At 36.5% G+C, this 17,219-nt stretch overlaps 1 protein-coding gene across 2 annotated transcripts in view; it reads left to right on the top strand.

Moving 5' to 3' along the window:
- The window catches only part of GUCY1A2 (guanylate cyclase 1 soluble subunit alpha 2), a 332,369-nt gene that overhangs the window by 194,545 nt on the left and 120,605 nt on the right, over positions 1–17,219 (top strand). For both annotated transcript variants that reach the window (XM_037841307.1, XM_037841308.1), the window contains exon 5: positions 1,568–2,053. In XM_037841307.1, the coding sequence (XP_037697235.1) occupies positions 1,568–2,053 (486 nt within the window). The remainder of the gene's footprint in view (positions 1–1,567; positions 2,054–17,219) is intronic.

Genomic DNA, 17,219 nt, shown 5'->3' with positions numbered 1-17,219 from the left:
ATATACTATACCCTTAATATTCTAAGGGTTGTAAAATATACTTCATTAATACCACCGCCCCCCCCCCACTAAAATACTAAAAATCATTTTGGATATATATGATATCTGGAAATATTTTATAGAACAATATTTTCTTTATGCTGAAGCTATGGACTGCAGTCTTTTGAGAGCACACCTTGGGTACAGAATTGAAAGTGACTTTTTACCTTACTTTCTGGGTTATATAGATTTGGTTTCCCAGTTATCTTTGGAAATGGGAACTGTATTTTATCTTTTTAAACTTACCACTTAGAGCAGTAACTAGTAAAGAGAAAACAATAAATTTTTCACTGAATAAATGAGAGTAGTAAGAATAAAAGGATAAAATGCTAAACCTTAGTAGAAGCTTATTTTAGATAAAGAGAACATTTCATTTCATAAAAAAATATAATATTATCAAAGATTCAATTTAATTTCCTTATGTAGACCTGTTCTTGGTGAAAAGTGCAGGGGAAACAAGTTAAAACTTATTTGAAGGCTTAAAAATGAAAATCCCTATGGTTTACTTAGCATTTGTTGTATGTCTCCAGTTTCATCAACCAGCCTTCATGCTATGAAGAATAAAGCAAAATAAATGTACCAAGCACTTCCCCTCTGGTAGGTTCTTTTGACCTAGATGAAGCTGAGGCACAGTCTCACTTGGTCAGTGGCTAGGCTGTTATTCCCAAGTAATTACAACCAGCTTCCTCTCCAGGTGTGTGGAAATACCTTACTCTAACCTAAATACCTACTTGGATAGTAATTTCTAAGTCTATCATCTTTCCTTTCCAACTGGTGCTCACCCCCTCTGATTGTTTCTTAGGGCACCATAAATGCCCACATTATTCAGTGAAAGGATACAGAAAGGAGAAAGCGATTTAAATTACTCAAACACTCATACATATTCTTCATCTGATTACCTGGATACCTTTATTGCTCTCCTGATTTATTTGGTTTAATTTTGACTTATATGAACATGCTAGTTGGGTTGAGAGTTATTTTCCAATAATACTGGCTTAATGATGTCTCTTTAAATTTTGTTTTAAGACAGAGTAAATTGTCCACTTACCTAATAATCACTACCAATCCGCAGAGACTGCTTGATTTTCAAAAGACTACAACCAGATCAAAAATGACTCACCTAAGGCCAACGAATGATTTTGATTCATTTATTTTCCAAAGGGAATGTTGTTTTAATGACAGTTAAATGTAGTTATTTTGGCAGATGGACTTATCCTAATTCTATTATTATCAAGCAGATTGAAAATTTTTGAATTGGCCCATAATCCAGTTTCTTGATATTCCTTAGAGTAATTTCAGTTGAATTTTGAAAATGATGTCCTATTTCATTTCTCTTTGATCTCACTTTCCATTTCATCATTGTCTTAGAAGGTTGACTGACTGGTACACATTAAAATTTGTTTCTATTTAGAACCATGAATTTTACACTGGCTATAAATCATGTCAGTATAGCTAATAAAATATTTGTTGTCCCCCCTTTACACAAGATAACATTAACTACAATCAGAATTCCATGTTAATTTTGCAGGTGATGGAAGTAAAAGGACAAATGATCCACGTCCCAGAATCAAATTCCATTTTATTTTTGGGGTCTCCGTGTGTGGACAAGCTGGATGAACTCATGGGCCGAGGGCTGCATCTCTCAGATATCCCTATCCACGATGCCACGCGAGATGTCATTTTGGTTGGTGAGCAGGCAAAGGCCCAAGATGGCTTGAAGAAGAGGATGGATAAATTAAAGGCAACTTTAGAAAGAACTCACCAGGCCCTGGAAGAAGAGAAAAAGAAAACAGTAGATCTACTGTATTCCATTTTCCCTGGTGACGTAGCTCAGCAGTTGTGGCAAGGGCAGCAAGTACAGGCCAGAAAGTTTGACGATGTCACCATGCTCTTTTCAGACATTGTTGGCTTCACCGCTATATGTGCCCAGTGTACTCCCATGCAAGTGATCAGCATGCTGAATGAACTGTACACCAGATTTGACCACCAGTGTGGATTTTTGGATATTTACAAGGTAAGGAGATTTAGTTACCTATATATAAATGCTTTTTAATAGTAAAGTATGATAATTAAATTGCAAGGATATAATATTTTAATTAAACTTGATGATAAACTGGGACATCTCATTGATATAGAAACCTTTATACGGAATGCCATTATTTCTGTCTGATGAGTAAACTTCATTAGGAGTCATTTTATAGTATTGCCATAGTAGGTAAATATGAATAATTACGTTGCTCAATAAGAACAATTCTGTATAGCTAGTGCTTTAAATTCATTTTCATTAAACAGTTAAAATTGCTGAATTCTAGGCAATTTATAACCACATAATTAATCTTTCCTAGAGAGTAAGGTTTCAATATAAAACTAATAATTTTAAGGTTGCAGTTAAAAAGAAGTAGCAAGTTAGGTTGAAATATGTATTGCATTATAAATAAAATCATGGGAAATCAGTATTTTGCACTGCATAGTCAGTTGAGATCCCTCTAATTCTAAGAGAATACATGTAAATATGCTAGCTATTGCCCAAATGACCAATGGTTTTTAGTGGGAGCACCTTGATTTTCCGATCTGCCTAATAGAAAAGTTTTGAAAATGGATGCCAGTCATCATCTGTTGGTCTGATTTGGGAACTCTTATCAACTTCTCATTAAAACCATAGTAATAATTTGAGTGGTTCAGCTTCATAGCCATCAAATAAATAACTGTAACTTTACGTAGAATTTCATGTGGATTGCACAGTGTCAGTGTTCTTGGCTTGTTTATATGAAGGACAGCAATAGTAAACTATAAGGCACTTTTTCTCCTCTTCTTTACTAATCCTTCTAGACAGCCCACTGTTTTGAAAATAATATGATTTGGAAAGAATCTGTTTTACTTTGCAATCTCATATTATGATCTATAGGGTGTTAATATGTATGTTCTTCAGAGAAAGGTATTCTCTAATTCCATTACGTATAATATATAGCCTATGTTAAATATTTCACTTGAATCTGTTCTGAGTGGTATACATTCAGTATGAAATATGTTTGAGGGATTTTCTTTGTTATACAAAATAAGAGTTCTTAAAAATTATCTTCAATGTCCTTATAATATATTATTATGTGAATTATGGTGGAGGTAGCCAAATGTCTGATCCTAATTACAGTAAGCCTGTGGCAGGTTACCACAATAAGCCTATCACTGTTAAACCTAGTCATTTCCAGAAGAGAAAGCACAGCCTGAATTTGGCAGCACTTTCTTTCCTCCAGAATTGAGGCCTGTTGCACCAATCTCTGCAACCACCAATCTCCTCCTTCCTGAACTACTGATTTGCAGTGTCAGCTTCCTCCAACCAAAGAGATCATATCTTTTGGACCTAAGTTCATAAGACTAAATGAGAATGATAAACAGATAATTTCTCCTATGGAAAGATGAGAATTCCTGATTTAAATATCATCAGTTAGGTTTTGAGAAAAGAAGAGAAGTGATGTCTTCTGAGGATACCATAACAATTTCAAGTTTAAAAGGTATAATTAGATTTCACTGACATGAAGTCTCCTGTCCTTTGAGATAAGTGGGTATATCTTACAGAAAAAGGAAAAAGAAAAGTTGTGGAAATATCCCATAAGAACTTTGAATTTCTCTATGTTATTAAACTATGGACAGTTTTCTCTAGTCATAAATAATTATGATCAAATTTCAACTTACAAAATGGACCTCTTGTTTCTCTGATACTAAAGACTATGCTATACATCTTTCATAAACAGAAACAATTCTAGTCAACAAATTCTCCCACATTGAACTTTCTTATGAAGTATTAGCAATAAATTTTGAGGTGACAAGTACAGTGTTTGTTTTTATACATAACTTTGATGCCAGTATGTATGTATGTGTGTATATATGGTGTATGTGTAAGTATGTATATAGTACAGATGTGTGTGTGGATGGATAGATAGATATAGACATATATGGGGCAACTTTGGGTGTTTACTCAGGGTTGGGGGTGGGGGTTGAGTTTGGGTTATCCAGACTAGGAAACAGTTTTGTATGGAAGCCAGATCAATGATGGTATGGCCAGAGTAATGGAAAGACAAATGAAGGGAGAAAATTACCCCCTGTATAGGTTAAAATGACATATATTTTAAGTAACATATCAGGAGGAATATAAGTTGGAAATCCTCTACCTGACATACCTAATTTAAGACTGCTAATTATCATAACAATTTCAGCTTATTTTCCAGAAAATTTACACACTGCAACTTTATACCATGCACTATTTGGTAAGCTTTTAATTTCTATTAAAAAAAAAAAGTTCCCCTAAGGCTATAAATTTTTTATAAAGGGCCATAAATCTGCCAGTTTCATAAAATGAAAAAAAGAATTCTGCTGGATCTAAAGCATGTGTAGAATTTTGGGTGGAATAATGATACCACAGAAGAAAATAATTTACAGCCCACTTATGTTTTATGTTGGAAATGTGACAGCAAACCAGGTAAAGCTGAAAGCCAAGGGGAGAGAACTAGAGTCAGGGCCCTTAGTCTACTACTACACAATAATATCCAAGTCTCTAAATTGTGATTGTCTTTCTCTTGATCATCTTCTTATTCCATGTTTTCCCATCATTAGGGGGATGATGCAATGGCAAATTATAATTCCAGTGGTAGAATTAGGCTAAATTAGACAATAATCAAAAGGTTCTCATAAAATAAATAATCAAACCTTCTACACAGAAAGAGGCTTGGGAAAAAGCTATAGATTTTACTGTGCATCGTTTAACCACTGAGAAAAGTAAAGCCTTTACAGTGTTGGACTGCCGGCCAAGATGTTACAGAACAATCAAGCATAAAATACAGGATTCCTATATACCACTCTATTATTAACACCTTGTGTTACTGTGGGGCATTTGTTATAATTGATAGCACATTTTTATAATTGTATTACTAATTAAAGTCCATGGTTTAACTTAGGTTTCACTGTTTGAGTAGTGTAGTTCCATGGATTTTTAAAAATTTTTTTATTCTGTTACCATATATACATCTACCATTTCCTCTTTTAATCACAGAGATATATATTTTAGAGCTGTTAATTACATTCACTATGTTGTGCAATCATCACCAAAACATTAACAAGTTTCTTAGCCTGTCTTTGTCATAGTTCCATACTCTATAAAATGATATTAATGTGTCTACCTAGTGGTTATATTATGAACATTTCAAAGAGGTGATATATGCAATGTGTTTAGAGCACCTGGTGTATACAGTGATAGGAAATGTAAATGTTAACTGCCATTATTATTTCTCAGACAGGTTTATCTATATATATCAGGTATGTGTTATATGATTATGCTAACATGTACATATATTTGTATGTATATAAATATAGTGTACCCAGAACTTATTAGAAAAGAATAAAACATGAATCTCATTTTATGTGCAATAGCTCTCATTATCTCTATTTTCAGAAAAAGAGACTTGAGTTTCAGAAAGGTTACGTAATCTAGGTAATGTAGTTAACGAACCAGAATCTGAACTGAGACCTGACTCTAGAGCCTATAGTTTTACCACAAGTCTAGGCTGTGATCTAGATAAAGATCAAGTGATCAAAACAAAAAGTGGAAAGTGTTTCAAGCTATTATCAATAATTGCAGTTATACTGTCAAGTGATGAGAATAACTCTATGATCACTTTACCCAAATCCATCTCCCTGGGCTTTCAGTTGCAAATAGTTTAGAGGTCTGAGAAGCTGAAGCTGTATCTTTAAAAGTTCGTAACTCCCCCATCTACCCTCCTTCCTCTTTGTAATAAACCCACTGGCACATTATCCATTAACTCCTGTTTTTGGAGAAGTAGGATACCAAGAGGGAAAGTGGGAATAATGGTTCTGGATGCAGGCAGTAAGGGGTATAATTTTAAAATAATGAAACTGAATAAACGATCTGCTTTTTATTTTCTCCGTGTTCAGGCAGCTATCAACTATGTCAGTAAGAAAATACTTTTCCCTTGCTGGGGGCTGGTGCGTTCCCATTGTCAACCCCAAATTTGGTTTTCAGATGTCACAGAGTTAAACTTTGACATTCAGTGTCAAGCTTGGATTGGGGGTAAGGGGTAGAGAGACAAGATGGGCAGCCAAGAGATGCCAGGACAAGAAATCTGTTGAATCAGGGAAGCTGATGCTCAGAATCTGAAAAACAACAATGCAAGATTCATGTTGGCAAGGGAGAGCAAGTATTGTAAGTCTAGGTGGGAAAGCAAGAGTTGGGGCAGATGTAATTAGGAGGGAACGGAAATCCAGGGTCACTCTTAGGAGACACAAGATCCTGGGACTAAGCACAAGGTGACTGGATAACAGGAACTGTAAACCAGGCATCATATCCAGGCAGTAAGTATGAAGATGGGCATCATAGTAATTTTGACACAGAAATAGAGCCTTCTCCCTGGCCAGAACCTGACCTAGGGTCAGAGGATACACAAGCCTTCTCCTCAAGTCCAGGGAGAACCAAGTGTGCGAAATCAACAAAGAATATAGTATAGGGATGTCCACAAAGTGTTAAATGCTAAAACGGGAATTGGACCCACAGAGATTCTAGAAGGGCTAGCAGGTTAATTATACCCATCCTGGAAAATAAATAGAACATATTTGGTATCAATCTTGGCATTAATACATTTTGAAAGGTGCTGGATACCTTTAGTTCTTCTGAAAATCTCGATGATCATTGAAAACAGAGTATTGACTTTGTAAGCTCCAAGCCTCATAAATATAAGACTAGTAAAATGGGTCAGAAAAGCCATTAAGATCAGGTAAATTTCACTTAATTTATATAAGCAGACTGTTGTTCTGTATGGACTCCTATTAACTGTAATTTAACTACTTTGGTGCAAAAAAAATCCATAAATTAAAAAATAAATACAGAATGCAGAAAATTGACAGAAAGGTTTATATATAAGGTGATCAGAGTTGTCCTGAGTAGGGATGCCAATATCCCAGGGAAACTGAGAACCAAACAATTCCTTTGGATTCTGGGATCTTGGTGAAGGCTGACTAAACTGCACTGATAGGCTGGTAGCATTGAGTTCGTAAAATGGATAAGGAAGCTATATCAGACTTAAATCCCTATCTCTGACATCCTTGGTAAGAGCTGAAGGCAGATGTTTCTCACTTACAAGGCTGCAGAACTCTATGCCTCAGAATTTGATTTGTCTTGACATTTGACAATAGAGCTACTAAAGCCTTCTGTTCACTGGACCTTCAGCCAGTCTCCTCAGAAAATGAAGCAGAATCTCTGGGATATTACTTCAATATGAATTGGATTTTGCAGAAAAAAATGAAATGCTTCTTTCCCCCTAGTTTTGTTTTCTGATAAAATAGGGAACTTGAAAAAATACCTATATGCTTAGGTTATTCTTAGAATTTTATAAATGTGTGTATATCATTTCACTCTGTTTCTCAACATTAAATGCCAGTTCTATTTAGTAAAGAGCGACTGCGTCATTTTTTCCCCGAGGTTTATATATTCTCTCTTGTAATGATCAGCACACACACTGTTTTGGAATCGAAAACCATTGCAGATCTACATTAGTACTTTTCAGTGATTTCCGTCAACATCAATGCCATCTACCTTTGTTGCTATTTTATTGGAAATGTAACTATAAAAAAAAATGCATTCAATTCATTCATTCACTTGTTTAATAAACATTTTTAACTCAGTACCAGAGCATGACTCCCACAGAAGTATGCAAAATGTTATGGAAATTAGCATGCACTTTTAGCACAATTTCAATGAGTAGAAAAGAATTAATTTATCTTCTTTAGAAGATAAGGTGAAGGCCACAGCTGAGCATTCTGTTCTGATGTCTTTTATACAGGGGGGATTATGTTGTCAGTTCAAAATACCATAATGCCTTAAAAATCATCCGTTGAGTGTTTTGCCTCATTTGTATTTTTGCCTTTGGCAAGCACTTAGGTTGTAGATACTCCTCTCATACCATGCAGCCAAGGCTGCTCCGTCCCAGTCTTGTCTAAATAATACTCATCTTTTCACCTTTACTTAAACTTTTTTTGCCTGAGTTTCATCACCTGTAAATAGACTAATTGTATCTATCTTATAGTTATATTATATGAGCTTTTAAATAAGATGTATGTGTAATGGATGTCCATGTTACTAAGTACAAATGTTCACTGTCATTAATTCTCAAAGTGTATGTATCTGGGCATATGTGGGGCACGTGCAAATGTGCGTGTGTTTTACATGTATATGCTTGTGTGTGCATGTGTGCATGTATACAGATATATTCAGTGCTTAGTAGAAAAGGATAAAATACTTATTTGATTGGATTAGTTCTTTTAGGTTATTAAAATTACTTTGTATGCCAGTGAAAGATTGGGAAGGAAGGATAGAGAGAAAGGTACAAGTAGCAGACAAAAGAATAATTTCCTCAATGCATTATTTGTATTATTGTCACTGGATCATATGGATTCTCATTCTGTATTCATGGATCATTTTTATTTAAATTCCAGGGTTACAGTATGGAATTGATGAAGATGACAGTGTGTTTTAAAGTAATATTAACTCATTTAATGTCTATAACCAACAATGTAAAACTGAACCTAAAATCTAAGTTGTTTTCCAGATTCCAATATGACAGCCTGAATTATTTCCTTTTGCATGCAGTGAACATTTTCTTTTAGTGCTGTGGCAAATTCCAAAGATAGTTAGAAGGTTAAAATACTTAGGAGTACCAAGCAGAAATCAGTATTGATGAAGTGTATTTCTGAATTTATCAAAATGTTTTGGTTTTGTTGTTGTTTTTATCCTTGTTGATATTTAATTTTTTGAAGAATTATGGTAACTGCCAAGAGATTGATGTTTCTGATTTTCATAAATACCAAGCAAATGTGCATCACTTCCAAAAAACAGTCTGGAAATTTTTTCATGGTATAAGTCTCTAGGAAGTTTCTTAGCAGATTAAGCCCATATTGCTAGGATTTCTTATAACCCCATGATGCAAGTGAAAGATGTTTACTAGTCTTACAGAGTGTATCAATACACTGTAAAGAAATTACATTCTGGGCTCAAACTGTTTGCCCAAGTCTCTAACTGCTATATCAGTGTGTTTTGTGAATGAAACTGCTCATTCTTTATTTGGAAACAGAAGTAGAAAGTCCATACTTCTCAAGAGCCATGTAATGATTATGATTAGGGCAGGCTTAGCCATAGATAAAGACGTTTGGGGGCCACATCCCAGGTTTTCCCACAATCCTGTAGAGTTCTGGAAATTAAGGACATTTAAGAACCCCCTTGTCCAAATCTTATGACAATCTTCCCAGGCATGGTCTCTGTCCTTGACAGATGCTCTGAGCCCAGACGTTCTGGTATCCATGGCAACAAGCCTTATTGCCCATAGTAATGGGAATTTCCAGCTCCAACTTCCTCCAACTTCCTGGAGGAAATGTCTTTGATGAAACCAGCTCTCTTCCATCACCTTGGCCAGAGGGTGACAGTATCTATGGCAATGGATCCTTCTTCTTTGGAGGAATTCTCTCCCACTGGGTGTCATAGAGTTTCTTCCTGGGCTCTGTGTGGGCTTGGGGGGTGGGGAAAGAGCTCTTAGAAGGCCCTCTTTCATCATCCAGTTCTGGCAACACCCAGAAGGCCTATTTCTTCCATGTCTGGACGCTGCGCATGGGGCAAGTTCTGAACTTCCCCCACTCTGGGAGAAGGTGAGGGGCTGGGGCCAGTGCTTGCTGAGGGTTGTGGATGGGAACGAGGGTGCTGACGGGCTGCTGTGGAGCCACCTGGGAGGGCAATATGGGGCTGGAAACCACCCCAGTCCCCACCTCTCCCCTAGACTGTGGGATGGTAATGGATCATGAAGTAGAACAGTAAGGGCAACTAGCTTCTAGTTTATGCACATTTTACAATTTCAAGTTTTACTACCTAGTCACATAGTCCATTGTTTATTTTTTAAACTATCATTAAACAATCATCACCTCGAGGTCATTCAGCAGCAGATTTTTGGCAAGCTTCAGAAAGTGAATATATCACATATGACTTCAAACACAGTTTATAATGGTTATTGAATGAGTTTACTAAAATGGAAACAGCAAGAATTTTAGATGGGACAGCTACTTTTCACTTATCCAATATTATCAATGAAATCTGAAAAGCTCATTTGCCACTAAATCTTATTAATTAATGCTGTTGTGTAGCTGAAATGCTGTCTAACTGTAAATAATTCTCCTCCTATTATTTACTACTTAACAGCAGTGATAAAAAGGTGCTGATTCCTTGAAGCAAATGGAACCCAAGGAATGGAATTCACATTTATTAAATACAGACTGTGTTCCAGGCACACTGCTAGTTAGTTTCCTTTATTGTGTTACCCTGCTTATTTTCCAGAACTACCCTCTGGAATAGGTGTTATTAGGTCCCTTTTGAAGATGAGACTCCAAGGCTCAGAAATGTTATGACATTTGTCTAAAGATAGGTGTTTAATAATTGGCAGAGATGTGATTTGAATTTAGTTCTCATTGACTTAAAAGTTCATAATTTAGAAAAAATGTTTGCAATCATTTGTGTATCAGGGAGTGCCCCTAATTAATTAGATTCAGAACCAGGACCAGAGATTGTTCTGACATTAGAATATATATGTAACCTTTTGTGTAATTCTATTATTATTGAATGTTCCCAAACTGGTATCCAATCTCCAATAATTTAGACAATAAGCAAGCAGATTTCATCCCTTTAAAATGAGAACAAGAGTATATCACAGGTTAATTCTGAGGCTTAAAAGAGATAGTAACAAAGGACCCTTATCATTAATAATGAAGCCCTCAGCATAATACTTAGAGGATGAGTTTGAATTTTTAAATTGCAATTTGACTTTTAACCTAGACTTAACAATATAACTAGGTCCTCCTTTTTAAAAGCAATTGAACAAATCTGCACTATTTTTATATATGTGTTCAGTGTCATAAGGCTTGTCCTCTTTAGCTCCAGGAGGCTTAAGAGGATCTTTGAGTAAAAGTTAAAGAATAATTTAAACTCAGTAAAAGATCCTTCTGAATGTCAGTGTTTCCAGCAATGAAATAGACTGGCCAAAGCCATGTGCTCTGCTCACTGGAATGATTCAGACACAATCTACAATCTTTTGATGGGGTAGGTAGAAGAAAAATCTCAAAAGGTCCTTTGATTTTATGAGATTCTAAGATTCTTAATGCTCAGTATTAAAGCTATTGGTAGTTGGCCAGGAAAATGTTCCCAAAATGTAAATCAGCCCTGATGATTACCATATTAATAGATTATTCATCTTTGACAAGGTTTAAATGGTTTGGATTTATTTTTGTAAATATCTTTTAAAGTGGAAAAAAGGAGAATTTTAACTTATTTTAAATTGGAGTTAAAATGATTGTAAATGTTTATAAGTTTTGATTTCAAGATTTGAAATGGTTAACATGACATTGAATAAGCTGAAAAACTATAAGAACTCAACCAAAGCAAAATTACTGTTACACTGCTGATTCAGCTGGGCTTGTGTACATGTGCACATATGTTTAAGGTGGTTAGAATCTATCAACTATCTAAGATAATGCTGTTCTTCAGAAAGTCCAAGGCAATGCTTTTCAATTTCATATTTCTCTTTGATATTCAGGGTCTGATATGGGATAGATTTTCTCTGCTGTCATAAAAAGCAGCTTTGTGCCTCTAATTCCCTTTCTACCCACCACGTTCCATTGCTAGTGTTACTGCTTCCTATACAACAGGGCATATTGCAGCCCTCTGAGAAAAGGTCCTTTGACCATCAGGGAGAGGCCAGGTGAAAACTGTTAAAGTTACTTATGACAGAATGCATGGACAGCTAAGTGTAGAAAAAAAATGTGAAAATCTGATTTGAACTCATGTCTTTATCACTTAGTTGAATAAGTCACATAACCTATCTGTGCCCCAGCTTCTGCATCTACAAATTGGGAACCATAGTATTGGCCTCACAGGGTTGTTGCAGTTGACAGATAAATTGTGCTCAGAAAATGATTGTTGTTGGCATTTTTTTTTCTATTCATAATTCAAAATAATGACAATATCTATGAAAAATAGCTTCTGAATTAATGGACAGCAAACAGCAGTTCACTCCATCTGAAGTCATCCCTATGATAGAAGATCAACGCAAGAGAGAGTGTCTTGAAGAATTTGCTATGAATGGAGATAAGGGGAGTAGTAGTTGTTGAATTCCTAATATGTGCCAGGTATCATACTAAATTTTTTATGTGCTTTTAAAATTTATTTTATTTTACACAAATAATTATTGGTCACCTACAATGTTCTAAGTATTAAGCTAGGCTTTAGGGACAAAATGATAAATAAGACATACTTAGCCCATGTTCTTAGGTATTTGTAGTCTAGCCTTGAGAATAGACTTAAACAATTACCTAGCTGCTACAATAATTAATTAAAATTATGATTGTCACTACAGAGGTATATAGTTGTCTCACTTAATCTTTTCAGTAACCTTGTGAAATAGATATCTCCCTTTCAAAGAAGAAGAAAATGAAACTTAACAAGGTTAGAACAGGGGGATTTCCGGGAAGCTGGTGGGAGAAGATGGGCAGAACTCACTCCTCCATCAAAAAACAACTGAAGAACAGGCAGAAAATGACCAAAGCAGCAGTTCCAGAGTCCAGGTAACCAGAAGGACCTCTGCATTATGTAAGAAAGACCTGGATGGAAAAGCGGAGAAACTATGACTGAGAAATTGGGGTGAGTGTACTCTATTGCGACCACCCATAAGGTACACCAAAAAGTGGCACACCCCTGCTTTGGAGAGGTGGGGGAGGCAATTCTCTCAGACCTGCAGCCTGGCTTCCCCAAGCAGGAACATGGGAGCCAGTAGACTCATTTTATCCACATACAGAGACCCTGCTATGGTGCCCAGTGCCTAGCCCCCATCCCTGAGGCCAGCACTATGGGCACCTGGACTTGGGGGAGTCTTGGAAGCAGGGCAAGGGAGGAGAGGGGGTGCAGAGCAGAGCCAATCTGACAAGTAGCCAACAAGAGAGACATTCTGGGTCCTGCTGCCTGGATCCTTTCTACACAGGGGGTCATGATGCTCACGTATACATGAACAGAGAGGCAGGGGTTAGGGAGCTGCGTTGCAGTGCCACATGCCCTTTCCCCACTCCCAAGGCAATCTTGCTAGCTGGTGAAAAGCAGAGCACTCCTGTGCTGACTGCTGGCTGGTGAAGCTGAACCTCTCAGTCCTGAGCCTAGAGTCTTTCCACACAGGAGTATGGGACTCACCATCACACCTATAAGCTGGAGTCTTCGCTGTGGTGCACAGTGCCCATCCCCCACCCCACAAGGAGCTGGCTGCTTCCAGCATGCCCGGGGGCCTGCAGCCGTGACTAGATTTTCTCCTGACCTGGACCCTGCCCAGCCGGCTGCCACAGTCAGGGAGATGCAGGGTTGTAGGGAAGAGGTGGCCCAAGAGCATAATCCACTGGAGAGATGGGGAAAGTGCAGACTGGCAAGCTGCTTCTCTGTCCAGCCTTCAACAGACTATGGAAAGGTCTGTTCCCCCGAGTTAGGCCCTGACCTTGGTATGCTGGGAATTACTGACAAACCAAGTGCCAACAGAGACCTTCAATGTAAACCCAAGGGGAAAGAAAATTAGATGAGCAAGGGAAGCTAACTTTCAAAATAACCTTATCAAGTTAATCAAATGCCAAGAAACAAGCAAAAAATCACAAACCATATGATGACACAAGAAGATATGGTCAAGCCAAATGATCAAGTTGAAAAGCAGAAGGAGACACAGAATTTGGAACAACTAATCAAAGATGTTCAAACGAATCTCCTAAGTAATTCCAATCAGTTGATTAAAGAGATAAAGGATATCAAGAAGATACTAGAAGAGCATAAAGAAATATAAAAGAATAAATGGAAAAATAGCAGCTATTACAGAAATGAAAGATAATGCAGATAAAATTAAAAATATACTAGAGACACACAATAGCAGATCTGAGGAGGCAGAAGAAAGAATAAGTGAACCAGAGGATACAGCAATGAATTTGAATACACAAAACAACAAATGGTAAAAATAATGGAAAAATTTTACTTGGATCTCAGGGAAATGCACAAATGTAAGAATTATTGGTGTCCCAGAAAGAGAACTGAAGAGTAAAGGGCTAGGAAGACTATTTGAGGAGATAATTGGGGAAAATTTCCAAACCCTTATAAAAGTCATAAATATGCAAATCAAGAAACCCAATGAACTCCTAATAGAATAAATTCAAATAGACCTGCTCCAAGACAAATACAAATCAGAATGTTAAATACTGAAGAGGAGAGAGCCCTGCAAGCAGCATGAGAAAAACAATTCACCACATACAAGGGAAGTCACATAAGATTAAGCAGTGACTACTTGTCGGGCATCTTGGAGGCAAGAAGGCAGTGATACGAAATGTTTAAGATTCTGAAAGAGAAAAATTGCCAGCAAAAAAGTCTTTATTTGGCAAAGCTTTTCCTGAAAAGTAAGAGAGAGTTTGAAATTTTCACAGATAAATAAATGGTGAGGGAATTTGTTAACAAGAGACATCTGCCCTGCAAGAAATACTAAAAGGAGTTCTCTCAGCTGAAAAAAAAGTGAGAAAGACTTGGAGGAGGAGGAGGGTCTACAAATAATTATTATCAATAAGGGTAACTAAAAGGATAAAAAGAAAAATATTAGATCTGACAAATAAAACCAAGGTATAAAATGGTTGAATCAGAAATGAGCATACTATGTACAACTGCATGCCGACAAACTAGACAACTTAGATGAAATGGACTACTTCTTAGAAACGCATGAACATCCTATACTGACTTGAAAAGAAATAGAAGACCTCAAAAAACAATCACAAGTAAAGAGGTTCAATCAGTCACCAAAAAACTCCCTGCAAAAAAAAGCCCAGGGCCAGATGGCTTCACAGGGGAATTTTATCAAACATTTCAAGAAGAATTAAAACAATTTCTGCTCAAACTCTTCCAAAAAACTTGAGGAAGAGGGAACACAACCTAACTCATTCTGTGAAGCTAATATCACTCAAATACCAAGACATGATAAAGATACTGCAAGAAAGGAAAACTACAGGCCAATCTCCCTAATATAGATGCAATAATTCTCAAAATACTTGCAAATCAAATATGACAGCATGTTATAAGAATTATGCACCATGACCAAGTGTGGTTTATTCCAAGCATGCAAGGATGGTTCAAAACAACAAAATCAATTAATGTAATATAACACATTAACAAATTGAAAGAGAAAAATCACATGATCATCTCAATTGACGCTGAAAAGGCATTTGACAAAATTCAGTATCTTTTCTTGATAAAAACACTTCAAAAGTAAGTAACCAAAGGAACTTTCTCAATATGATAAAAGGCATACATGAAAAACCCACAGTCATCATCATGCTCACTGTTGAGACTGAAAGCCTTTCCTCTAAGATTGGGAATGAGATAAGGATGCCCACTGCCACCACTGTTATTCAACATTGTGCTAGAGGTTCTAGCAAGAGCAATAAGGAAAGAATAAGAAATAAAAGGCATCCAAATTGGAAAGGAAGAAGTAAAATTGTCATTATTTGTAGACAACATGATCTTATATTTGGAAAATCCCAATAAATCTACAACAAAGCCACCTGAGCTAATAAATTCAGCTAAGTGGCAGGATACAAGATCAAGCAAAATTCAGTAGTGTTTCTGTACAATATCAATGAGCTAACAAAGGAGGCAATTAAGAAAACATTCCATTCACAATAACAACTTAAAGAATATACTTAACCAAGGATGTAAAAGACCTCTACTTAGAAAACTGCAAAACATTGCTTAAAAAATCAAAGACCTAAATAGGTGGAAAGACATTCTGTGTTCATGGATAGGAAAGTTACATGTCATTAATACGTCAATTCTACCCAAATTGATCTACAGATTCAATGCAATGCCAACAACTTACTTTGCAGAATTGAAAAAGTTAATTATCATATTTATTTGGAAAGAAAAGGGGTCTTGAATAGCCAAAAAACACCCTGAAAAAAGAAGAATGAAGTGGGAGGACTTATACTTCCTGACTTCAAAGTTTATTGTAAAACCACAGTGGTCAAAACAGCATGGTTCTGGCACAAGGATAGACATATTGATCAATGGAATTGAATTGAGAGTTCAGAAATAGACCCTCAGATCTATGGCCAATTGATTTTTGTCAAGGCCCCCAAATCCACTGAACTGGTACAGAATAGTCTCTTCAGTGAATGGTGCTGGGATGACTGGATATGTATATCCAAAGGAATAAAAGAGGACCCCTACACTCACACGCTATACCAAAATTAACTCAACGTAGATCAAAGACCTAAATAGAAGAGTCAGTGCCAAAAACCTCCTAGAAGAAAATATAGAAAAACATCTTCAAGACTTGGTGATAGGAGGTAGCTTCTTATACTTTACACCCAAAACACAAGCAATGAAAGAAAAAATAGATAAATGGGAACTCCTCAAGACTAAACACTTCTGTGCTTCAAAGGACTTTGTCAAAAGGGTGAAAAGGTAGCCAACTCTATGGGAGAGAATATTTGGTAACCATATATCTGATAAGGGTTTGATATCCAGTATATGTATAGAAATCTTACAACTCAACAATAAAAGGACAAACAACCCAATTATAAAATGGGTAAAAGACATGAATAGACAATTCTCCAAAGAGGAAATACAAATGGCTAAGAAGCATATGCAAAGGTGTTCATCTTCATTAGCTAATACGGAAATGCAATTCAAAACCCCAATGTGATATCATCTCACACCTATAAGAATGGCCGGTATTAAACAAACAGGAACCTACAAGTGTTGGAGAGGATGTAGAGAAATAGGAGCAGTATTCACTGCTGATGGGAGTGTAAAAAGGTGCAGCTGTTGTGGAAGACAGTTTGGCAGTTCCTCAGAAAACTAAATATTGAGTTGCCCTATGACCCAGCAATTCTGCTGCTCTCTATATACCCAGAAGATCTGAAAGCAGGGACAGGAACAGACATTTGCACACCAATGTTCATAGTGTCAATGTTCACAATTGCCAAAAGATGGAAAAATCCAAATGCTCATCAACATATGAATGGATAAACAAAATGTGGTATACACATACAATGATACAATGAAGTGTTAGGCGGCAGTAAGA

Source organism: Choloepus didactylus, chromosome 6, assembly GCF_015220235.1.
Source record: "Choloepus didactylus isolate mChoDid1 chromosome 6, mChoDid1.pri, whole genome shotgun sequence".
Taxonomy (NCBI): Eukaryota; Metazoa; Chordata; class Mammalia; order Pilosa; family Megalonychidae; genus Choloepus; species Choloepus didactylus.
Note: the sequence above shows the minus strand (reverse complement) of the source record. Positions and strands in the feature narration are given on the sequence as shown.